General features: G+C 58.0%; 1 protein-coding gene across 8 annotated transcripts; it reads left to right on the top strand.

The window, feature by feature from the left end:
• The first annotated feature begins 377 nt into the window (after window positions 1-377).
• LOC149520646 (uncharacterized) lies at window positions 378-24,564 on the top strand. Of its 8 annotated transcripts, none has more exons than XM_089775189.1 (5): window positions 416-513; window positions 6,085-6,284; window positions 6,390-6,570; window positions 10,197-10,340; window positions 11,569-19,922. In XM_089775189.1, the coding sequence occupies exons 3-5, from the start codon at window positions 6,439-6,441 to the stop codon at window positions 12,286-12,288; spliced, it is 996 nt and encodes a 331-aa protein (XP_089631315.1). In that variant the 5' UTR covers window positions 416-513; window positions 6,085-6,284; window positions 6,390-6,438; the 3' UTR covers window positions 12,289-19,922. The 8 variants fall into 8 exon arrangements, with proteins under 8 accessions (XP_089631316.1, XP_089631315.1, XP_089631317.1 ...); XM_089775188.1 differs by lacking the exon at window positions 416-513 and adding an exon at window positions 4,337-4,885; XM_089775192.1 differs by lacking the exon at window positions 416-513 and adding an exon at window positions 24,455-24,564 and having other exon boundaries at window positions 5,804-6,284; window positions 12,436-12,678.
• Window positions 24,565-24,981: the final 417 nt, after the last annotated feature.

The following is a 24,981-nucleotide window of genomic DNA, read 5'->3' as shown; positions in this document are numbered from 1 at the left end:
GGGGAGGGGTCGGAAAGGGCCGAGCGTTGCCGAAACCGCCCGAGGGGAGGGGTCGGAAAGGGCCGAGCGTTGCCGAAGCCTCCAGAGGGGAGGGGGCGGAAAGGGCCGAGCGTTGCCGAAGCCTCCAGATGGGAGGGGTCGGAAAGGGCCGAGCGTTGCCGAAGCCTCCAGAGGGGAGGAGGCGGAAAGGGCCGAGCGTTGCCGAAGCCTCCAGATGGGAGGGGTCGGAAAGGGCCGAGCGTTGCCGAAACCGCCCGAGGGGAGGGGTCGGAAAGGGCCGAGCGTTGCCGAAGCCTCCAGAGGGGAGGGGGCGGAAAGGGCCGAGCGTTGCCGAAGCCGCCCGAGGGGAGGAGGCGGAAAGGACCGAGCGTTGCCGAAGCCGCCCGAGGGGAGGAGGCGGAAAGGACCGAGCGTTGCCGAAGCCGCCCGAGCGAGCCCGGAGGCGCCCGGTGCATGCTGGGAGACGTGCCGTAGGGCATGCTGGGATATCTCCGCGCGCTGCAGGCAGCGCTGGTAAGCGGTCCGCGCGGAGACCGTTAGTGGCGCCAACGGCTCCTGGGCGGCGGTTGGGCCGGCGCGTGCGGGGCGCAGGAGTGTTGTGGCAGGGGGGCGGGGAGCTCAGGGCAGGGACGTGCGGGGGGGGGCAGGAGTGTTGTGGCAGGAGGGTGGGGGGTGCTGGGGGGCGGGGAGCTCAGGGCAGGGACGTGCGGGGGGGGCAGGAGTGTTGTGGCAGGAGGGTGGGGGGTGCTGGGGGGCGGGGAGCTCAGGGCAGGGACGTGCGGGGGGGGCAGGAGTGTTGTGGCAGGAGGGTGGGGGGTGCTGGGGGGCGGGGAGCTCAGGGCAGGGACGTGCGGGGGGGGCAGGAGTGTTGTGGCAGGAGGGTGGGGGGTGCTGGGGGGCGGGGAGCTCAGGGCAGGGACGTGCGCGGGGGCAGGAGTGTTGTGGCACGAGGGTGGGGGGTGCTGGGGGGCGGGGAGCTCAGGGCAGGGACGTGCGGGGGGGCAGGAGTGTTGTGGCAGGAGGGTGGGGGGTGCTGGGGGGCGGGGAGCTCAGGGCAGGGACGTGCGGGGGGGCAGGAGTGTTGTGGCAGGAGGGTGGGGGGTGCTGGGGGGCGGGGAGCTCAGGGCAGGGACGTGCGGGGGGGGCAGGAGTGTTGTGGCAGGAGGGTGGGGGGTGCTGGGGGGCGGGGAGCTCAGGGCAGGGACGTGCGGGGGGGGCAGGAGTGTTGTGGCAGGAGGGTGGGGGGTGCTGGGGGGCGGGGAGCTCAGGGCAGGGACGTGCGGGGGGGGCAGGAGTGTTGTGGCAGGAGGGTGGGGGGTGCTGGGGGGCGGGGAGCTCAGGGCAGGGACGTGCGGGGGGGGCAGGAGTGTTGTGGCAGGAGGGTGGGGGGTGCTGGGGGGCGGGGAGCTCAGGGCAGGGACGTGCGGGGGGGGCAGGAGTGTTGTGGCAGGAGGGTGGGGGGTGCTGGGGGGCGGGGAGCTCAGGGCAGGGACGTGCGGGGGGGGCAGGAGTGTTGTGGCAGGAGGGTGGGGGGTGCTGGGGGGCGGGGAGCTCAGGGCAGGGACGTGCGGGGGGGGCAGGAGTGTTGTGGCAGGAGGGTGGGGGGTGCTGGGGGGCGGGGAGCTCAGGGCAGGGACGTGCGGGGGGGGCAGGAGTGTTGTGGCAGGAGGGTGGGGGGTGCTGGGGGGCGGGGAGCTCAGGGCAGGGACGTGCGGGGGGGGCAGGAGTGTTGTGGCAGGAGGGTGGGGGGTGCTGGGGGGCGGGGAGCTCAGGGCAGGGACGTGCGGGGGGGCAGGAGTGTTGTGGCAGGAGGGTGGGGGGTGCTGGGGGGCGGGGAGCTCAGGGCAGGGACGTGCGGGGGGGGCAGGAGTGTTGTGGCAGGAGGGTGGGGGGTGCTGGGGGGCGGGGAGCTCAGGGCAGGGACGTGCGGGGGGGGCAGGAGTGTTGTGGCAGGAGGGTGGGGGGTGCTGGGGGGCGGGGAGCTCAGGGCAGGGACGTGCGGGGGGGGCAGGAGTGTTGTGGCAGGAGGGTGGGGGGTGCTGGGGGGCGGGGAGCTCAGGGCAGGGACGTGCGGGGGGGGGCAGGAGTGTTGTGGCAGGAGGGTGGGGGGTGCTGGGGGGCGGGGAGCTCAGGGCAGGGACGTGCGGGGGGGGCAGGAGTGTTGTGGCAGGAGGGTGGGGGGTGCTGGGGGGCGGGGAGCTCAGGGCAGGGACGTGCGGGGGGGGGCAGGAGTGTTGTGGCAGGAGGGTGGGGGGTGCTGGGGGGCGGGGAGCTCAGGGCAGGGACGTGCGGGGGGGGGCAGGAGTGTTGTGGCAGGAGGGTGGGGGGTGCTGGGGGGCGGGGAGCTCAGGGCAGGGACGTGCGGGGGGGGCAGGAGTGTTGTGGCAGGAGGGTGGGGGGTGCTGGGGGGCGGGGAGCTCAGGGCAGGGACGTGCGGGGGGGGCAGGAGTGTTGTGGCAGGAGGGTGGGGGGTGCTGGGGGGCGGGGAGCTCAGGGCAGGGACGTGCGGGGGGGGCAGGAGTGTTGTGGCAGGAGGGTGGGGGGGTGGGGGGTGCTGGGGGCGGGGAGCTCAGGGCAGGGACGTGCGGGGGGGGCAGGAGTGTTGTGGCAGGAGGGTGGGGGGTGCTGGGGGGCGGGGAGCTCAGGGCAGGGACGTGCGGGGGGGGGCAGGAGTGTTGTGGCAGGAGGGTGGGGGGTGCTGGGGGGCGGGGAGCTCAGGGCAGGGACGTGCGGGGGGGGGCAGGAGTGTTGTGGCAGGAGGGTGGGGGGTGCTGGGGGGCGGGGAGCTCAGGGCAGGGACGTGCGGGGGGGGCAGGAGTGTTGTGGCAGGAGGGTGGGGGGTGCTGGGGGGCGGGGAGCTCAGGGCAGGGACGTGCGGGGGGGGCAGGAGTGTTGTGGCAGGAGGGTGGGGGGTGCTGGGGGGCGGGGAGCTCAGGGCAGGGACGTGCGGGGGGGGGCAGGAGTGTTGTGGCAGGAGGGTGGGGGGTGCTGGGGGGCGGGGAGCTCAGGGCAGGGACGTGCGGGGGGGGCAGGAGTGTTGTGGCAGGAGGGTGGGGGGTGCTGGGGGGCGGGGAGCTCAGGGCAGGGACGTGCGGGGGGGGCAGGAGTGTTGTGGCAGGAGGGTGGGGGGTGCTGGGGGCGGGGAGCTCAGGGCAGGGACGTGCGGGGGGGGCAGGAGTGTTGTGGCAGGAGGGTGGGGGGTGCTGGGGGGCGGGGAGCTCAGGGCAGGGACGTGCGGGGGGGGGCAGGAGTGTTGTGGCAGGAGGGTGGGGGGTGCTGGGGGGCGGGGAGCTCAGGGCAGGGACGTGCGGGGGGGGGGGCAGGAGTGTTGTGGCCAGGCTTCAAAGTAAAATCTTATGCCCAACACAGAAGGTTTCAACTGTCTTTATGGCAGGTTTGGGGACCACACAAGTGAGAAGCAAAAGGAAAAACCCCCAACCCTCACTAATGTGCCCCCCCCCCCCAACTGAAACACCTCACTCCCCTGTGCTGGGTGGTCTGATGTTCAAGGCCTCAGGCCAAATTGACTCTTCTGGGGTTCGTGGGTTAGTGGATTTTGTGGGGCCCCCCCAGACTGATTAGTCCACTATCCAGTAAGCAAAAGCTTATCCGATAGTTGACACACTAATCGACTAGTTGCTTCCCCCTCCTTGCTGCCTCTATCAGCTTCAGCTCTGTGGGAGAGGGCAGGGGTGCAGCCCTGGTATTCCAGCTTTGGAATGTACAAGAGTTCCTGCTGGGGGGTCTGGTACATTTCAAGGCAGAACGCTGTGCTAGTCCTTATTGACTAATTCAGAGGTTCTCAAACTTTGTGATACCACGACCCCCCTCTAAGTTGCTCGCAACCCCCTGGAGGGTTGGGACCCACAGTTTGAGAAACGTGGGACTAACTGAATAGTCGAGGGGAATCCCATGAACTATTTGAGTAGTTAATGAATCAAAATTTAACATCCCCAGTGTGTGAGAGAGAGTTGGGGGTGTGGGTCTCGGCTTCGGGGGTGTGAGTAAGGGAGCTGGGATGTAGGGTCTCGGCAGGGCGGTGAGTGAGGCGAGTTGGAGGTGACGGGTCTCAGCAGGGCGGTGAGTGAGGGGGGCTGGGGTGTCGGGTCTCGGCAGGGCGTTGATGCGGTGGGCTGGGGTGTCGGGTCTCGGCAGGGCGTTGATGCGGTGGGCTGGGGTGTCGGGTCTCGGCAGGGCGGTGAGCGAGGGGGGCTGGGGTGTCGGGTCTCGGCAGGGCGGTGAGTGAGAGAGGCTGGGGGGTGTCGGGTCTCGGCAGGGCCGTGAGTGAGGGGGGCTGGGGAGTGTCGGGTCTCGGCAGGGCGTTGATGAGGTGGGCTGGGGGGTGTCGGGTCTCGGCAGGGCCGTTAGTGAGTGGGCTGGGGGGTGCAGGGTCTTAGCCTCAGGGCACTTGGTTTCACGTGCCTGGCATCCCTGGCACGGCCTCCTGCTGCTCCCATTGGCTGGATTCCGACCAGTGGGAACGGCAGGACAAGCCTCCATGAAGTGCGTGTCTGCGCTGTTGTTCCCCCAGCTGAGGGAGGGGAAAGGAAAGCTGCAGCACACGGCCCTTTCTTCCCTGCGAGCCGGATCCGGCGGGGGGCTCAGGGCTTTCTGCCTTCTTCCTTCCCCCCCCAGGAACCTCGTTTTGGCTCTTGAATCTTGTGAGGGGCTGCGAGGCTCGAGCACCAGCGCGAGTTACCTGCTGTGGGGGGAAGCAACGAGGTGCTGAGCTCGAGCTGCAGAATTGAGAGCCAGAGGCTGCTGTCCCCGGACTTAGCGGGAGCAGTGACTGCAGCACACAGGGAGTAGCTGCGTGCACACCAGCTGCTGCTTAGTCACTGCCTCGGATCTGGCCATGTCGTACAGCAGCGGGAGCGCTGCTTAGGTGTGTGAGGCATTAACTGAGCAGCTGCAGGTTATTTGCTTGCGTTTATTCGGTGGTGATTTTCATTTTGGGGGTGTCTTTTGCCAGTCCTGCTGGAGATGCTGTGACGGCGCATCGGGTTTTCCCGTCTCCTGTACCCCAGGATGCCTCAGTCCCCTTTGAGATGGGGGAGACTGGGCCCCTAAATTCCAGCCCCTTTCCCTAGGCTGTCTCCTCCATGCTCACAGACAGAAACTAACCAACTCTCTTCCAGCCTTGCCCCCCAGCCAGGGCAGCATTCCACCTTCCTTTGTTCCTCTCCCTGGGGGTAGCTGGTCTGACAGGTTGAGAGACCTCCTTTGCATAAGCGACGAAGAGTCCTGTGGCACCTTATAGACTAACTGAAGTGTAGGAGCATAAGCTTTCGTGGGCAAAGACCCACTTCGTCAGATGCATGTGTCTTTGCCCACGAAAGCTTATGCTCCTACACTTCAGTTAGTCTATAAGGTGCCACAGGACTCCTCGTCGCTTTTGCAGATTCAGACTAACACGGCTACCCCTCTGATACTTGACCCCTTTGCATAATGACTCATCCCCTGCCCTGCTGGGCCGTGCTACAGCCAGCAGCCAGTGGAGGTCACCCACAGCTCACTGCCCAGCATAGCAACCAGCAAGGTACCCCCACTACGTCACAGATGAGGAGACTGAGGGGGGATATGATAAGAGGTCTATAAAATCATGAGTGGTGTGGAGAGGGCGGATAAAGAAAAGTTATTTATTAGTTCCCATAATAGAAGAACTAGAGGACACCAAATGAAATGAATGGGTGGCAGGTTTAAAACTAATAAAAGAAAGTTCTTCTTCACACAGCGCGTAGTCAACCTGTGGAACTCCTCGCCTGAGGAGGCTGTGAAGGCTAGGACTAGAACAGAGTTGAAAGAGAAGCTAGATAATTTCACGGAGGTTAGGTCCATAAAAGGCTTTTAGCCAGGGGATAAAATGGTGTTCTTGGCCTCTGTTTGTCAGAGGCTGGAGAGGGATGGCAGGAGACAAATCGCTTGATCATTGTCTTCGGTCCACCCTCTCTGGGGCACCTGGTGCTGGCCACTGTGGGCAGACAGGATACTGGGCTGGATGGACCTTTGGGCTGACCCAGTACGGCCGTTCTCATGTTCTTATGCAATCGTGCGCTAGACTAATGAAGTCAGTTGTGCCCACAGTGTCCAAGAGCCTCTGCAGACACGCATGAAGTGAAACCAATTGCAGTTGCCCATCGTCTTTAGTACGGAGGAGTGAGGGACACAGACAGATGATCCCAGCAGGCCATGCTCTTGTCTGGAGCTGCCACGCGTGGAGGGAGCAGCTGGCTGGCTGAGTTTTGTGGAGCGCCTGTCTCTTGATGAAGGCCCACTGTGGTTAGGTGCGCTGGGAGCTGCAGACACAGCTCATGGGAAAGGAAAACATGCTGGGCTCCTTTTGTTGTTAAAGCATGACCGATTAAAAACAAGTGTCTTTTCTCCATTAGAAATGCAGGCCTTGCCATGGGACTGGACGGCCGAGGAGAGGACTAGCAGATGTACGACAGCATAGATCCCGCAGCGGTGAAACATTGCCCGAGGAAGTCGAACCGAGGCATGCTGAGTCATCAATGGAATCCTTTAGTGAAAACAAGGAGGATGAAACTTGATATTCCTGCTATTTTGAAGGTATAAGATACTTTTGCATTGTCTCAAAAAACAAGCAGAAAAATGTATACGGAACCTCCTTTCACGTGTTCTTTAAACGTCTTAAAGAAACCAAACGGGGCGCACGCCCCACTTTTTCCCTTGATAAAAATAGGGCTTGAATAGTGACAGATACCTGTGCTGCGTTCTCCTCCCTCAGCCCTTTCCGTTGGCAGGAGTGGAGCGGTTGTGCACTGTGTGTAATCACGAGGCATTGGTAAGGGCCTGCGATTCCACAGCTGCAGGGTTTGTTTCCAAGTCAGTCCTTTGCCCCGGGATCTCCACTTTCATTGCCTGTCTGTGTGTCTAGCTCTCGGGTGGCAAGGGTGCCCTTGGGAATGTGAGAGAGTGGAACTGCTGCAGCGGTGTTGAGTCTGCAGAGAGCCTGACACAAGAGTTGCACAGATGTGAGCTCCCGCTCGTCTCGTCGTGGGGTTGATTCTGAAATAGCCTACTTGGTAATTATTTCAGTGCCGGACCAAGGCGGTCCAAGCTGTATTTGTGTGGAGGCACCAGCTAATGTACTTCTCCTCTAGCTCTCATGGTGGCAAGGGTGCCCTTGGGAATGTGAGGGAGTGGAGCTGCTGCTGCAGAGTTGAGTCTGCAGAAAGCCTCTACAGCCCCAAGCGTCCTCCTCCCCCTCCCAGGTCTCAGCGCCGTTAGCGCTGTCGCGTGTCGTCGGGGCAGGTCTGTGCAGCTCCTCGGGAGCGGAGAACGTGGGGTGAGTGAACGAAGGCACTGTTCGTTGTCATAATGACTGTATTTAAAACCTCCGCACATCCACGGCCTAGCTGCAGAGTGTGGGTGCTGCTTGTGGCACTACCTGCTCTGGTTAATGCATTTGAAAAGTGTAACCTGTCCCTAGGGCTGGCCACGTGGCTGGAAGCTGTCTATGGAACGGTTGGACGCACTGCATCCGTGGTGTTTGAACAAAATCTGTGCTGAGTATCTGGCCAAAGTAGTTGGTGAAATATTGCAGGAGAAAGTGCCCAAGAAGTGCTTGTCTGCATTCAGTGAAATCCGTCAAACGAGACGTTTGCCGAGGGCTGGGGCTCCTCTCGTCCCTCGGCTGCAGCTTGACACAGTCTGAGCAACTGCAAAGGCACTGAAGCTGTCTGCTGACTCAGCAAAACACCACGGATGGGCTGCAGTCTGTCCATGTTTGCAGGGTTGTCTTCGCTATTGCAAGGGCTGGGCGCTGCTTTAAAAACCCCGCAACTCTGTAGATGTTGGTGCTTCCGCAGCCAAGCGCCCTGTTTAAAGATGAAGCAGGGGCTTGTGAGGTGTGTTCAGTAATTCCATGGGTTGCATCGAAGGCACGGATTAAGTGTTGTCATTGTGGCCCAGTATGGTGAAAGCCGTACACACCCCACCCCAAGGGGCGATATTACTCCTGCATAAAAGTGCCTATGCTGGGATAGCTCAAAAAAGAGATCTCGGGATTGTTCAGAAACGGGGTTTGGAATGGCTGCTGTAGGAGGTGAGTTGAATAAAACTGTGAATGTTCAGCGTAGAAAAGAGGAGTCCATGGAGGGGCTAGAATAGAGGTCCATAAAATCATGATGGGTGTGGAGAAAGTGACTAAGGAAAAGTTATCGACTTGTTCCCATAACACAAGAACTAGGGGTCACTAAATGAAATGAGTAGGTAGCAGGTTTAAAACAAAAGGAAGTATTTTTCACACAGTGCAGTCAACCTGTGGAACTCCTTGCCAGAGGATGTGAAGGCCAGGACTTTAACAAGGATGCTGGGAGCAGCCAGCTCTTAGTGCCACCTAGACCATGCTGCACTGCCCCCCTCTCCCCAGCCCTCTGCCACCCAGCATGTGCCATGTGGGGTGATTTAAAGGGCCCTCAGCTCCAGCTGCCACTGCTGCTGCAGTCTCTGGGCCCGGAGGCGATGAGCCCATCTCCCCCTCCTGGGTGGGCCTGATAGGTGATATACATATGTGGTTAGAGAAGTTCTTTGGGGCAGATTTGTGTTCTGTCCCGAGTCCTTACAAGGCAGGCTGTCTACGTAAGGCCATGCTGATCTACGTGGGGCTTTAGGGCGCTCCCTGGAGTCCAGTCTCACCTTTGTGGTACAGCTCCGAGCAGCCTCTCAGCCGCCCGCAGAGGGGACAGGCGCTGCCGCACCGCTCCCTGCCGTCCCTGGAAGATGCTGGCTGAAGGGATTTTCCCTGCAATCTGAGACTCGGAAGGACTGATTTACAGCAGGAGAGCTTTCTGCCAAGGGTGCGCAGGGCGGAGGGGGACTGAGGCGAAAAGCCTTGTGCAGCACTTTCCTGGCTGCAGTCTCCAGTGTCTGGCACTCTAATGATTCTAGCGCCGCTTCCGTCTCCGGCCCCTCATTAGGGATGCGACACGGTAACTCTTTTAATGGCATTGGTGTCTGGTGACCTTCAAGATTTACTCGCCTCTTGGTAACCCATGCAGGGGGTGGGGCGCATGCAGCGCCCTGCCACGGCCTGTCCTGGACAAACGAGACTCGGAGCGCGCTGCTTCCCTTTATCCGTAGGCTGGGACTGGTGTAGCTGGGGCTGCTCTCCTGTGCGCGGTGTGTCCCCCCCCCGGCCTCCCTTCTGCGCCTCCTGCTGGGAGGAGCTGGGGCTGCTCTCCTGTGCGCGGTGTGTCCCCCCCCCGGCCTCCCTTCTGCGCCTCCTGCTGGGAGGAGCTGGGGCTGCTCTTCTGTGCGCGGTGTGTCCCCCCCCGGCCTCCCTTCTGCGCCTCCTGCTGGGAGGAGCTGGGGCTGCTCTCCTGTGCGCGGTGCCCCCCCCCCCCCGGCCTCCCTTCAGCGCCTCCTGCTGGGAGGAGCTGGGGCTGCTCTCCTGTGCGCGGTGCCCCCCCCCCCCCCCCCGGCCTCCCTTCTGCGCCTCCTGCTGGGAGGAGCTGGGGCTGCTCTCCTGTGCGCGGCGCCCCCCCCCCCCCCCCCCCCGGCCTCCCTTCAGCGCCTCCTGCTGGGAGGAGCTGGGGCTGCTCTCCTGTGCGCGGCGCCCCCCCCCCCGGCCTCCCTTCAGCGCCTCCTGCTGGGAGAAGCTGGGGCTGCTCTCCTGTGCGCAGCGCCCCCCCCCCCCCCCCTCCCGGCCTCCCTTCAGCGCCTCCTGCTGGGAGAAGCTGGGGCTGCTCTCCTGTGCGAACCCCCCCCCCCCCCCCCCCCCTCCCTTCAGCGCCTCCTGCTGGGAGGAGCTGGGGCTGCTCTCCTGTGCGCGGCGCCCCCCCCCCCCCCCGGCCTCCCTTCAGCGCCTCCTGCTGGGAGAAGCTGGGGCTGCTCTCCTGTGCGCGGCGCCCCCCCCCGGCCTCCCTTCAGCGCCTCCTGCTGGGAGGAGCTGGGGCTGCTCTCCTGTGCACATGCCCCCCGCAGCCTCAGACAGAATTCCCCAGCACCAGCCCGGAGTGCGTCTGTATCACTCCACACACAGATACTGTACAAGCCTGTGAGTAGCACACACAGCGTCAGTAAACAGAAGCTTTCATGGGTCACCTCACGTGGCCCCTTTGTACAGACTTTGGGGGCAACCCCCCCCCATGGGCGCAGCAGTGAGCTTTAGACTCCAATAACGTGGGAAGGGGCCAGGGCAGCTTTCACCTCTGTATGTTTGTGTTCTTCAGCGGCCGCGTTCCCAGCCCCGCGCGGAAGCCACCCGAGGCGAGCGGGCCCCGCACGTCCCCGCGGGCGCCGGCGTCGCCGTGATGGCCGTAGGCCTGCACCAGGATCGCCTGCCGTTGCCACAGCCAAGGGACAGCCTCGCCAAGGTACGTGTCACTGCAGCAGGGAGCGGCCCGGCCCGGCGCTCGGGAGAACAAGGTGGGGCGGGGGCCGAGTTTCTGTCGATACGCAGCAGAGAGCAGAGTGGGCAGGAAACGCCCGCGTCAGGCTGGCCCGTCATTTGCCCAGCTATGGATTTGGTGCCGCTCTTTAAGCAATTGCTGTGAATAGTACGAAGTGTTAGCCTGGGGACGGGACCACGTCTCCCAGCCATGGCTGACCCTTCGGGGTGCAGCCAGCGCTCAGCAGGCAAGCAAAGCAACTCTCGTAGATTCCCAGAATGCTCTGGGCCGCCTGCCTGTGCGGGGGCATGAGCCATTGTGCTCAGAACAAGTGAGACTAGTTACCTAGCGAAGTGGGCCAGTGGTCCTGGGCAGGCGGCGAGCTCTCCGGCTTCCGTGCCAGCCCACGAAATGGGGGAAGGAAAGGGTCCGAGACCTTGCTCCCACTATCCTGGGTGCCAGTCCTTGTCTCCCCAGCCAGGCTGGGCTCGACCCCCCCCTCCGTGTTGGGGGCCCTAGGGCAGAGCCTCAGGTGTCCCCACTGCAGGGCACTTTCTGCTCTGGGCCGTTCTGTGACCCACTGCGCATCGCAGACAGTTCAAAGGCAGCCTCGTTTCCCTTCCGAAATAGGGAACCAGGACAGGCCCAAGGAATCAGGCCACGAGGGGTCACTGTGATCCTCCTGATCAGTGTTGCTCAGCGTGGGCTGCGATTTCACTGCTAGGTCCGGCGGCCTGGGCCACGCCGCCTCCCGCAGCTCCTCTTGGCCGACACGGCAGCTGCGAGGCTTTGTGGCTGCAGACCCGTTAGGTGGGCCCACAGCACACGTTGGGGAGCGCTGATCTAGATGGATCGCACAGGCCACAGACCCTCCCCAAAATAATCCCCCCGCTAGATCGCTCTGAAGAGTACCTAGGAGTGATTGTACATTGGCCTTGGGATTCGCTCCAGACCCAGGAGTGCGGCCGGCACTTTGCCACTGGGAAGGGGAAGGGGTTTAGTTTCGGAAGAGGGCTGGCAACGGCCACTGAGGGCCAGGACTTGGCAGAGAGCTTCAGTTTAGATCCATGGCAGCTTTTTTGTCATTATTTAGGAATAAGTAGGGGGCTGCGCCTCCTGCTCGCTACATTCGCCAGCCCTCCTCTCTCTGGGGGTAGGTAGTCCCTCCGAGGCCACGCCAGCTCCAGCTCTTCCCCCTTCCTCTCCCGCCCAGCTGCTGGCCCGACCCCACCGGCGTCCGGATGGAGCGAGCCGCGGTCCTGGCCCCAGCCCGGCACGACCCCACTGGCGTCCGGACACGACCCCACCGGCGTCCGGAGGGAGCGAGCCGCGGTCCTGGCCCCGGCCCGGCACGACCCCACCGGCGTCCGGAGGGAGCGAGCCGCGGTCCTGGCCCCGGCCCGGCACGACCCCACCGGCGTCCGGAGGGAGCGAGCCGCGGTCCTGGCCCCAGCCCGGCACGACCCCACCGGCGTCCGGAGGGAGCGAGCCGCGGTCCTGGCCCCGGCCCGGCACGACCCCACCGGCGTCCGGAGGGAGCGAGCCGCGGTCCTGGCCCCGGCCCGGCACGACCCCACTGGCGTCCGGACACGACCCCACCGGCATCCGGAGGGAGAGAGCAGGGCCAGCTGCGGCCCCGGCTCGGCACGACCCCACCGGCGTCCGGAGGAAGAGAGCCGCGGTCCTTGCCCTGGCCCGGCATGACCCCACTGGCGTCCGGCATGTGGAGGGAGAGAGCTGGGCCGGCTGTGGCCTGGCGCAACCCTCTGATAGTGGGGGTGGGGGGAGGAGGGGCATCGTCCAGGGGAGAGAGCTGGGGCAGGCCAGGAATGCCACACCTCAGCCTGGTCTTACCCAGCAGCTGGGGTTGTCTATCCTGGGGGAGGGGGCGTGGCTGGAGAGCGGGGCCCCGCCCCTAATATATTTGTGTTGAAAAACGATGGTTTTTTGGAAAAGATGTGCTAACACGGTGACACGTTGCGGTGCTTTCTGTGCCAGCTCACAATTCACATTTCTGTGCTTTGTCTAGCCAAGGGTGTTTGTGAAGAATTGTTTGTTTTTGTTTGTTTTTTGTACGAAGAATTCTTCTTCGGATGCTTGCCCACGTGTGTTTGAATTAGATGTGCACGTGCGCCCGGATTCCCCGGCGGGATCCGTCAGGCCAGCAGGGAGCCCCTTGGAGTGGCGCCGACGCAATGGTGAATGTGCCCCCGCCGGCCTCCCCTCCCTCCGGTCCCTCTTGCCGCCCGTGACACAGCTGGAGCGCCTTGTCTCTCTGATGTCGCAGCCCAGCGCAGTTGTGGTCTGTGGCGCACTTACGTAGGTAGGTGTTTTAGTATTAACGTTCCTTTCCCCTCCGGGGGAGGGTGATGCCAGGCCCGCAGGAATTTAAGCCCTGTGCGGACCCCCATGACTCGTGTTTAAAGTATCCAGGGGAGGGCCACCGGACAGATCCTTGCAAAATCTGCAAGAGTTTTAAACCCCGCATGAAGAGGGATAGAGCGTCCCGTCTGAAGTTACCCCTTATGGAGTCTGCACGTCAGTCAGCGTCAGAGCGGGCACCGGTGTCGGTATGTGACGTCTCAGCCGCACCGGGACACGCCATGGCACCGGTCCCAGTCGCCGCTACCGAAGAAGAGACAGCCTAGAGGGAGCTCTCTGGGGAAGCGAGGGCATGGGAGTCGGCACCGGGCTCGCACACCTGACAAGACTCGCCTCTGCGACACCGAGACGTTCCAGGGCCCTCTAGGCACCACTTGGCTCAACGCAGACAAGCCCAGGCCAAGGGCCCTTACGCGTGGACAGACCATCCATCTCTGAGACCTTTGCCTCTGCGAGGGAGCTGCTAGAGCTCATGGCCTCACCGGTCCAGACGTCTCAGCAAATCAGACACTCGGGACAGACAAGTCATTTCACTGCGGCACCGGTAGCCTTGGTGGCACCGGGAACATCATCGGCACCAGGATGGTCGGGGCACGGGGACGGGAGGAGTGGCCTGCTTCCGGCGGCACCGTCACAGATGAGGGCCCCCCCCGTGCACCGGGGAAAATGAGTCTTTGGCTCCGCCCTGGTCTGTATCGGACTCTTCGGCAGAATCTGATGCAGAATCAGTGCAGTCAGGGGCATCTTTCGATTAGACCTCAGCACCGGGAGTCCCAGCCCCATCAGACATGGCCATCTCCCATGCAGCCACAACGGGCCTACCACCAAATGCAGGGCCCGCTGCTACTCTCTGAGGGCTCTGATGTTTCTCGGTCCAGGGGTCCCCCATTGGTGTCCAGGGCCCCCACCTCTGAGTACAGGGGCAGCCCGCAGAGAGAGGTACCTTGTCCCATGAGGGTGAGGGCTTGGGAACTCCTGCCACCCCAGGACCAACTGCCAATCAGGGAGTCCTCCTTTTCCTCCCGACGAGTCCCTGCTCCATCCGTGCGAAGCAGGGACGCTAGAGCCCACCAGGAGCTGCTACATCGCTTGGCAGCAAAGCTGGGGGTACAGGCGGAGGTCGTCGACGAGGATTCGGACCCCATGGTCGACATTTTATCCACCGATGCACCAAGGTAGGGGGCACTGCCACTGAATAAACCTGGGGCTAATATTACCACTGTGTCCAGGGCAGACGCCGGCATCTCTCCCGCCCACTCAGAACGGGGTGCAACGATGCTGTTTCGTTCCCCAGACCAGGCATGGGCTCCCTGCTGGTTCAGGTGGCGGGACGAGGCCAACCGAGGCCTACCCCCAAAAGCAGGGAGCAGAAAGGCGTACGTGCCGGAGGGCCCTCAGCGGCGCATTGCTAACCCGCAGGCATGCGGATGCTAGACAGGTTCAAGGAGGATCCTTTCGCGCACAGCGCTGCAGGCGGCACTGGAGGTGGCTGTCTCGGCGGCATGCACAGTGGCCACAGGGATCGTGATGCACCGCAGGGCTTGGTCACAGGTCTCTGGGATAGTCCCTGACATGCAGAACACTCTCCAGGACCTGCCATTTGAGGGAAAAGACGTGTTCTCTCAGCAGACGCTTAGACCTCTGGGCATACATACCCCGGCCACGCAGAGGCCTCCTTACCAGGCCTTTAGACCTGACCGAGCCAGGCGCAGGCCTCGTAACCCAGGCAATAATAACAATAACACCAATGGGGACGGAGGTCTCGGTCAGACCCAGAGGAGTAGAGGGCCATGAGCGGTCGCTCAAGGGACAGCTGTGAGAGGAGATCTTCCAGTGGGATTATCCCATGGTGGAGCTCTTCGCTTCTCACAGAAACAAGAAGTGTCCGGCTTACTACCCTTACCTGGCTCCGGGGGGTGCTTTAGTAACCGATTGGCCCCCAGGCCTCCTCCATGTTTCCCCTGATACACAAGGCAACGGTCAGTCTAATAGCCCTGAATGGCCCAGACAGGATGGGTTTTGAACCCATAGCCCTGCCCACGGTCTAATCACCCAGGACCAGGGGGAGGGCTACCCGAACTTCTCTCTCCACCTGACCGGCTGACGGAGGCAAAGCAGGCACGTTCGGAAGCAGCTAGGAGGGTCCAGTTGGGAAGCAGCTAGGAGGGTCCAGTTGGGAAGCAGGAAGCCCTCCATGAGAGCCGCTTACTCGGCCAAGTGGAGACATTTTTCCGAGTGGGCATTACGAAAGGGAGTGCAGCCCTTAAGAACACCTGTCCCGCCACCTTTGTTACATCAGACGGGTCTATCTACGTCTCCCCGAGGGTGCATCTGGCAGCTCTAGTGGCTTTCCACCCTGGGGGGGGAGGGAGATCCGTGTTCACTAATCCCGTGGTCGAGAGTGTCGGGCTCGTCCCAGCGCTGCAGTGCAGGGACGAGCCCGACACCTACAGTGGAGCACCCGTGCGGACACATCTCTAAGAACTGTCGTTACTGCACCATGGTGAGTGACTTCCTCTTCCGTAAAGGAGTGGACAGGCTGTGCCCACGCGTCAGGTACCCGGTGCCACCGTGGGATCTCAACCTGGTGCTCACCAGGCTGCTGTGCCTGCCTTTCGAACTGGTGGCCATGTGTTCCCGTAGACACCTGTCATTCAACGTGGCGATCACATCATCAAGGGAGGGTTTCAGAACTTAGGGCGCTGTCGACCCTCCGTACACGTCTCTTTGGCGGGCAGGGTGCGTCTGCCCCCATCCAGCCATGCTCCCTAAGGTGGTGGTGGCAGGATATCTACTTCCCAAAGCCCCCCAGGGAGCGGGTCCTGCACTCGCTAGACGCAGAGCGAGCGCTGGCGTTTTCCATTGAGAGGACGACAGAGTTTTGCAGGTCGCCTCAACTCTTTATTTCAGTAGTGGAAAGAATGAAAGGCATGCCGGCTTTGGCCCAGAGCTTGTCCTCCTGGACTGCTTCCTGTTTGGAACTGGCAGGCAAGGGGCCGCCTCACATCGCAGCTCACTCCACTCGGGCACAGGCCTCCTTGGCAGCCTTCCTGGCGCGGGTTCCTATAGCTGTATGGCAGCCACAAGCTCGTCAGTGCACACGCTTGCAGCACATTACGTGCTAGGGAGGACGCAGCCCAGGGTGTTGCGGTGCTGCAGTCGGCCCTGCCTTAACCGGTGGTGTTCTCCGCCTCCGTTGGTTTATACAATCGTAGAACACTAGAACCGTAAGGGACCTCAGCCCCCAGTACCCTCTAGACCATCCCTCATTCCAGTGCACATCAGCAAGCTCTCGAAGAAGAAAAAGCGGTTCCGTCCCTGTAACTGCTGTTCTTCGAGATGTGTTGCTTGTGTCCATTTGACACCCCTTGACTTCCCCTTCCTCGGAGTTTTTGCCACGAGGGAACTGAGGGAGGGGAGGGCCAGCAGGGGCACTTATTCACCATTGCGTCTGCGCCACTCTAGGGGGCTCCATGCTGGCCCGACGGACACCACTGGGGAAAGAGGCTCCGTAGTCCGTGCACACGGCACGCACACCTAATTCGAATGGACATGAGCAACACATCTCGAAGAACAGCAATAACAGGCAAGGACCGTTTTTTTAAGGGCTTTTAAATTTGTGTAGGCGTCTGTGTTGGATTTTTTTTAGCAGTTTCAAAATGTGGCGCGTGTTCATAGTAATCGATGAGGAGGATTGGATTGTTCAGCGGCGTTCCCTAGTGCTAGGAAGTGAACCATTTTTAAATGCTGGCCTACGGACGACAGGTTTTTAATTTAATGTTTTACAATTATTTGAATATTTCATCTTTTTTGGACTGGATAAAGCCAGCCTTTGCCTTTGCCTTTCCCCGGGAGTTGCCCTGTTGATAAACTGAAGTTGCGGTGAGCAGTGCTTTATGCAGATTTTTGGAAATGTCTTTAGTTTCTGATTGATGCAAGCAGCTTAATTTGTGACATGTGTATTTCTTTCCCTGTGTTGTTTGGATCAATACTAGACGAAGGGGGTTAAGGCGATTTACTATGGAATGGGGGCAAGTGATTAGAACATAACATAAGAACGGCCGTTCTGGGTCAGATCAAAGGTCCATCTAGCCCAGTATCCTGTCTACCGACAGTGGCCAACACCAGGTGCCCCAGAGGGGGTGGACCGAAGACAATGATCAAGCGATTTGTCTCCTGCCATCCCTCTCCAGCCTCTGACAAACAGAGGCCAGGGACACCATTTTATCCCCTGGCTAAAAGCCTTTTATGGACCTAACCTCCATGAATTTATCCAGCTTCTCTTTAAACTCTATTATAGTTCTAGCCTTCACAGCCTCCTCTGGCAAGGAGTTCCACAGGTTGACTACACGCTGTGTGAAGAAGAACTTTCTTTTATTAGTTTTAAACCTGCTCCCCATTAATTTCATTTGGTGTCCTCTAGTTCTTCTATTTAGGGAACGAATAAATAAGTTTTCTTTATTCACCCTCCACACCACTCATGATTTTATAGACCTCTATCCTATCCCCCCTCGGTCTCCTCTTTTCTAAACTGAAAAGTCCCAGTCGCTTTAACCTCTCCTCATATGGGACCCGTTCCAAACCCCTAATCATTTTAGTTGCCCTTTTCTGAACCCTTTCCAAGGCCAAAATATCTTTTTTGAGATGAGGAGACCACATCTGTACACAGTATTCAAGATTTGGGCGTACCATCGTTTTATACAGAGGCAGTAAGATATTCTGGGTCTTATTTTCTATCCCTTTCTTAATAATTCTGGAATGTGTAGTTTGAGAACATGAATTGTTACTAGGATTTTTACGCTGTGAGCATTGGTAGGGACGGGCATTTTCAAGAAGCCTTTTGCGTTTTGCTGATGTGTTTGGTGGGTGATAATATTCAGACCTGTCCTTTGAGGCGGCGGGAATTGGGATTTTTTAGGTTTTTAACCGAGAGCCCAAACTGTCTTTGGCAGCTTTTCTGTTTGGCTGTGTCTAGACTGGCCAGTTTTTCCGGAAAATCAGCCGCTTTTCCGGAAAAACTTGCCAGCTGTCTACACTGGCCGCTTGAATTTCCGCAAAAGCACTGACGATCTCATGTAAGAGGTCAGTGTTTTTGCGGAAATACTATGCTGCTCCCGGTTGGGCAAAAGTCCTTTTGCGCAAAAGGGCTAGTGTAGACAGCTGAGATTTGTTTTCTGCAAAAAAGCCCCGATCGCCATTTTCGCAATCGGGGCTTTTTTTGGAAAAGCGTCCGTGCCAATCTAGACGCTCTTTTCCAAAAATGCTTTTAACGGAAAAGTTTTCCGTTAAAAGCATTTCAGGAAAATCATGCCAGTGTAGACGTAGCCTGTGTGTGTTAATATTTTAACTATGAAGATGTCTCTTCCCTAGGAGAAGACACATGACTTTTGGCGGGGGTGGGTTTTTTTGGTTGGCTTTGTGCCACATAAATATGTTTTCGATGAGACGAGGGCAGCGGTTCTCAAAGTGCGGTGCCAGTGGTCCATGGCTGCCTCCCAGGTGGTCTGCGGCGGGAGCTCCTTCTCCCCCACTTCCCCGGGCGGCAGGCTGGGCTGTGCCGTGCTGGCAGCGGTGAGAGAAGGCGACACTGGACCCTGCACATGCAGGAGGCAGCTGGGGGCTCGGGGCCCTTCAGGGCTTTGCACCCATGAGGACTTGGTCTGAGGGGACGGGCCAAGCCAGAGGGTGCCATAGACAGAACCCCACCCACCTACTCAGTCTCCCCCTTGCTGCACCGCACTCAGTCTCCCTGCCCTCTGCCCCACCATTTCCTTGAAACCCCCCTCCCAGCCACCTTGACCCTAGCCCTGTTCCCAAGGGCACCCTGCTCCCTGAACCCCCTCAGGCAGTCTGCCCCCTCAGCTGTAGTCCCGGGCACTCCCTGCCCCTGGCCAGACACCCTCCCCCATGTCTTCTGCACCCTCTCTCATGGCCAAATACCCTGCCTGCTGGCCAGACATCTGCCCCCATCCTGCTCCTGCATCCATGGTTGCTCCTTACACCCTCCTTTGCTCCTGCTCAGTCCCCTGGCCAGACACCCTACTCCCAGCCTGCTTCTGCACCCCACCCTGCTTCTGCACCCCACCTCCCACCCAGATCCTGCACCCTATCCCATTCTCTGGCAGCCCTGTCTTGCTCACTGAACCCCTCATTTTTGTTCCCACCCCAGAGCCTAAGGGGGGGGGGTGCCCATAAAATCCACTAACTCTGGAACCCCAGAAAAGTAAATCTGGCCTGTGAGAAACTGTGAACCTCAGTCCTCCCTGCCTTTTCCCTTCCCCTCGCTCTGTCCGGCATCTCGGTTGGGGGGGGGGGGGGGGGGGTCACATCAGTGAGAGCTGGGGTTTTTTGGAGGGTTTTATAAGGCCCCCAACTGATTTTTCTGTGGGTTAGTGGCTCCTGACCCAAAAAAGGTTCCCCACGTCTGCCATAAAGAAAACATTGAAACCTTTTATGTTGGACATAAATGAATGTTTTATTTTATGTAAAATGAAGTTTGATAAACTAACATGAGACTGTTAAAGCACTTAATCTGGTTAATAATGGAACTGAAATCAGTCTCCCTAGCTGCAGCACTAGCAAAATGGCTCGGGCATAATTATGGAATTAGCGGTGAGTTTCATTAGCAACTGGTGATCCATGGGGGGGGGGGAACCACCATCCTACACCCACCGTCCTCCCTAACCCCTCTTCCTCCTCAGCCCTACACCTGCACCTCCATTCTCCAGTCCTACACCCGTATTCTCTCCTAACCACTTCCCCTGCCCATCCCCCTGCCTCCATTCATAGGACCATAGCGCACTAGAACTGGAAGGGACCTCGAGAGGTCATCGAGTCCAGTCCCCTGCCCTCATGGCAGGACCCAGCACTGTCTGGAGTAGACCATCCCTGACAGGTGTCTGTCCAACCTACTCTTAATATCTCTAGTGATGGGGATTCCACAACCTCCCTGGGCAGTTTATTCCAGTGTTTGATCACCCTGACCGGTAAGGTGACAGGTTTTTCCTAATGTCCAACCTCAACCTCAACCTCCCTCACTGCAGCGTAAGCCCCTTGCTTCTTGTCCTGTCCTCAGAGGCCAAGGAGAACCATCCCCCCCCCTCCCTGTGACACCCTTTGAGATACTTGAAAGCTGCTCTCCTGCCCTCTCTCAGTCTTCTCTTTTCCAAACTAAACAAGCCCAATTCCTTCAGCTTTGTCTCATAGCTCATGTTTTCTAGACTTTAAATAACTTGTGTTGCTCTTCTCCACACCTTTCTTGAAATGCGGTGCCCAGAACTGGACACAGTACTCCAGCTGAGGCCTAACCAGCGCAGAGTAGAGCGGCAGAATGACTTCTCGTGTCTTGCTCACAACACTCCTGTTAATGCAGCCCAGAATCGTGTTTGCTTTTTTTGCAACATTGTCACGATGTTGGCTCCTATTTAGCTTGTGGTCTACTCTGCCCCCTAGATCCCTCCCTTTCTGCAGGACTGCTTCCTAGAGAGTCGCCGCTCAGTGTATGTGAGAAACAGATTGTTCCTTCCTAAGTGGAGCACTTTGCATTTGTCCATAATACACTTCATCCTATTGACCTCAGACCATTTCTCCGGTTTGTCTGGATCATTTGCATGAAGCAAGAGGAAAACCAGGACAAGGTAGGCCCATTGCTCAGTGAGGAGGGAGAAACAGTAACAGGAAACTTGGAAATGGGAGGGTTGCTTTGTTTTGGTCTTCACCGAGAAGTCTGAAGGAATGCCTACCATAGTGAATGCTAGTGGGAAGGGTTAGAAGATAAAATAAAAAAAGAACAAGTTAAAAATCACCTAGAAATGTTAGATGCCTGCAAGTCACCAGGGCCTGATGAAATGCACCTAGAATACTCAAGGAGCTGATAGAGGAGGTATCTGAGCCTCTAGCTATACAGTGTCAAACGCCTTACTAATGTCTAGGTAGACCACGCCCACTGCTTCTCCCTTATCCACAGGACTTGTTAGCTGATCAAAGAAAGCCTCACCGGCCAACAGCCTGCAATCCCCACGTCCCCCTCCCTCACGCCCCCGCTACGGGTGTCTGGGAGGAGCCCCCAAGCCAGACTGGCTCCCTCCGGCCCAGCCACGTGCCGGCAAGGCGGGTGAGGAGGCACCCGGTGCACTGACCTCAGTGCCCTGACTTGCTGCTGTTGCTCTTGGTGCTCGCAGGCCGCCAGGCCAGCAACCTCAGGGTGCCCCATCCCTGCACCCCGCATGGCCACATCCTGAGCCCAGCCGCCCTAGGAACCCAGCAACCCCTGAAGTGTCACAAAGGGGCAGCTGCAGACCCCCTGGGGCCATTTCCTTGCTTGTGAAATAGTGATAGAAATATAGCCATGTTAGTCTGGGGTAGTTGAAGCAAAATACAGGACAATGTAGCACTTTAGATGATGAGCTTTCGTGGGCCAGACCCACTTCCTCAGATCAAATAGTGGAAGAAAGTAGTCACAACCATATATACCAAAGGGTACAATTAAAAAAATGAATGATTGTCCTTTGGTATAAATGTTTGTGACTACTTTCTTCCACTATTTGATCTGAGGAAGTGGGTCTGGCCCACGAAAGCTCATCATCTAATAAACCATCTTGTCAGTCTTTAAAGTGCTACATAGTCCTGTATTTTGCTTGCTTGTGAGGTTGCCCGTTCGTGGGAGGGGGCAGGGTGCGCATAGAGAGGGTGGAAGGCGGGTAGGTTGTGTGTGGGGGATGGGTGGTGTGGTAAAGGGGGATGGTGGATGTGGGGGATATAGGATTAAAGGCCTAGAGAACATGAGCCAGGAGGGAAGAGTGAAATAATTGGGCTTGTGTCATTTGGAAAAGAGAAGCCTGAGAGGGGATGTGATAGCAGCAGCTTTCAAGTATCTCAAAGGGTGTGTGTTTGGGGGGGGGAGATACATCACAGGGCCTGATGAAATGCATCTAGAGAGAGGAGGTGTCTGAGCCTTTAGCTCTCATCTTTGAAAAGTCATGGAAGTCGGGAGAGATTCCAGAAGCCTGGAAAAGGGCAAATCTGGTGCCTGTCCATAAAAAGAGACCTAAGAACCACTCAGGAAAATACAGACTGCTCAGCTTGACTCTTGAGGTCCCTTCCAGTTCTGATGTTCTAGGAGGGGGCTGGGGAGAGGAGTAGGGGTGTGAGGGTGGCGTGCGAAGGGGCTGCGGCTGGTCAGCGGGGGGGGGGGGGGGGGGACGACGACGACGACGACGACTGGTGGTGGCGCCAGCAGTGCTGCGAACGGCCATGTCCAGGGAGGGGCGGGCTCTGGACATGAAGCTGGGGGGGGGGGGGGGGGGGGGCGTGCACGCGGTGGCAACATCAACGTGGTGGTATCAATCTGTCATCCCACCGGAAAAACCATTTTTCTTGAGAGCAAGAGTGAGCTTTGCATTGAGATTTTGGTTGGTTGGGTGGGTTTTTGTAAATACAGTTAAAATGCTGAATCGTGTGTGTGTGTAAAATACAATACACAATAATGCTGGCAAGAAGGCAAGCATTGTAGGACAAACAAACATAAAACACAGTATTAGTTGCGATAGTTGATTCGGTTTTTTTAGCTAGTACAACCATTTTTTAAACATTTTTTGAAAAAGAACATTTCTTGTGGGGTGGCAGATTATTGCTTAAAATAACTTATTTATAGATAGATATTCCTTATTTTTTTGTTTGGCTTGCAATTTCTTTTAGGTTTACTTATAGTTTGGTTTCGTAGACAGGCTAGGTTTCAATGGCTTTTGCTTTTAAAGGGTTTAGGCTGAGTTACTGTATTGTTTAATAACTTAAAGAGGTGGTGTATTTTAGGGGTTTTATACATAATAACAGATTACGTGTGTTACATTTTTTGCTGTATAAAATTTTAAAATTATTCATTAATAATTGCTAAGAAGCTTTATTTCTGTAATGCTGTAGTTTTTAGCATGAGGTGTGTTTTTTAATATTTTAGCATGTTTAAAGGGTTTTCCTAAAATAAATGCATGTATGTTACAGGGTTATAGTTGAACATTACATTTTTTGTACTATTAAATATCAGTATTCACATTAACATTTTTTATAAACGGGTGTTACAGTATTTTGTTATATTATCCTTTTTATTTAGCTAATATACCATTGCGGCTAATGTGCGTTTAATATTTTGTAAAAATGTTTCAAAAGATTTTAACTATATATTTAGGATTTGGATGAATTGTAAGGTAGAAATATTATGCATATAAGCAGCTTTGTTGTATTTGTTTTTAGTATTTCTTTATTTTGTGTTAATTTTTTATGTAGGTGTCTTTTAATTTTTGAGAATTATAATGCCTTTTTTATTTTAAGTAGTTTGAGCGGGTATATTTAATATTTGCAGGTTTTTGGTGCTGCTAGCTAAGTTTATTTGCATTAATAGGCACTTTTTGGCTTGTATTAGATTTGAAGACATTAGCACCTTAGATTTAAAAAGGGACATAATTTTATTAGAGGTTTGATTGTTTCATTTTTAAGTTTCCATAAAATTGTAGAACCGGAAGGGACTGCGAGAGATCATGGAATCCACTCCCCTGCTCTCACAGCAGCACCAAGCACCCTCTAGACCATCCCTGACAGGCATCCGACCAACCCGCTCTTCAGTATCTGTGGGTATGTCTACACTGCCCTGCTAGTTGGAACTAGCAGGGCAATGTAGGCATACAGCAAATGAAGCCCGGGATTTGAATTTCCTGGGCTTCATTTGCATAAGCAGGGAGCCACCATTTTTAAATCCCTGCTGGGTTGAACTAGATAGTCCGAACTACTGGTACACCTTGTGCCACTACCTTACTTCTGCCCCTGCTCTCCTGGCTACATATCCACCTGCACCCTGCCTCCACGCTCTGGCCTCTCTCCTTCCCAGATAAAGTACCCTGCTCATGCCCCCCAGGACAGAAACACTCCCAGATTCCCTTAATCACCCTGCTCCTTGCACCTTTCCCCTGCTGGCGTGATTCATACACCGGCCTGCAACTTGCACCTGTAATCTGGCTCCTACCTTCAGTCCCAGGGGTTGGTTCCTGATGGAATTTTCTGTGGGCTACTGAGCCCAGCCTCGCCCATCAATTGCAACCCTTAAAAGCCAAGCCTGGCTAACCAATGCGGGAGGGGGGGGGGGGTGCAGCACACGGGATTGGTCTGGCTTCGCCGGTGCCTCGCGGGAGGGGGCGGGGCGGTGTGTGCCAGCCTCAGGAAAGGAAACGCCCGAGGGGCTTGCCAGGCAGCGGTGACAGGAGGAAGCCGTGTGAGTCAATCGTTTGCAACCGGGGCGAGTCCAGGCTCCGCCCCGTGACGCAGCGCGCAAGGACGTCATCGTCCCGGGCGGGCGGGGCCGGCGGCGCATGCGCAGTCGCGCGGCCCGCAGCCAATGGGCGGCCGGGGGCGGGGATAAAGGCGCCAGCGGCTCACGCGCGGGGAGCGGCGGTGGCTGCTGCCTCCGGAGCAGGGAGAAGCCGGAGCGGCCCCGTCCGGAGCGACCGACCCGCCCGCAGCCCCCGGAGACCGGAGCCGCCCGGCGGCCTCCCCGCAGGAAGGTGGGTTCGGACCGGCCCGAGGCGCGCGCCCAGCAAGGAGGTTTCGGGGGGGGGGGGCTGATCTCTAGATTGCCCGGGCAGTGTCAGGACGAGCAAACCCGCCCCCTTCGGGGGGGGGGGGGGGGGGGGGAGAGAAGTGATAACTAAGGGCTGCTGTTTCCCTCTCTGCAGCACGTGACTCACTGCAGCTGGCGGAGACACTGGCCGGACGGAGAAGGGAGCCTGAGCCCTGGAAGCTGGAAGCCTGTTTGTAATTTACCACAATAAAGGACTAGGCAGGACTTTGGGTTGTTAGACACGAGCTTTCCTCGGCTCAAATAGCCACCACTAGTGATCACAGAGACACTCAGAGACAGACTCTCTCTCAGATAGACACAGACACACTCATAGATAGAGATAGACTCTCTCAGATAGACACACTCATAGATAGAGATAGACTCTCTCAGATAGACACTCTCTCTCATAGACACTCATAGACAGAGATAGACTCTCTCTCAGATAGACACACTCATAGATAGAGATAGACACGCTCATAGACACACTCTCTCAGATAGACACACTCATAGATAGAGATAGACGCTCTCTCATAGATAGAGATAGACTCTCTCTCTCATAGACACTCATAGATAGAGATAGACTCTCTCTCAGATAGAGATAGACAGAGAGATAGACTCTCTCATAGATAGAGATAGACTCTC

The sequence above is a fragment of the Pelodiscus sinensis genome, chromosome Z, assembly GCF_052426305.1.
Source record: "Pelodiscus sinensis isolate ZL-2025 chromosome Z, ASM5242630v1, whole genome shotgun sequence".
NCBI lineage: Eukaryota > Metazoa > Chordata > Testudines > Trionychidae > Pelodiscus > Pelodiscus sinensis.
Note: the sequence above shows the minus strand (reverse complement) of the source record. Positions and strands in the feature narration are given on the sequence as shown.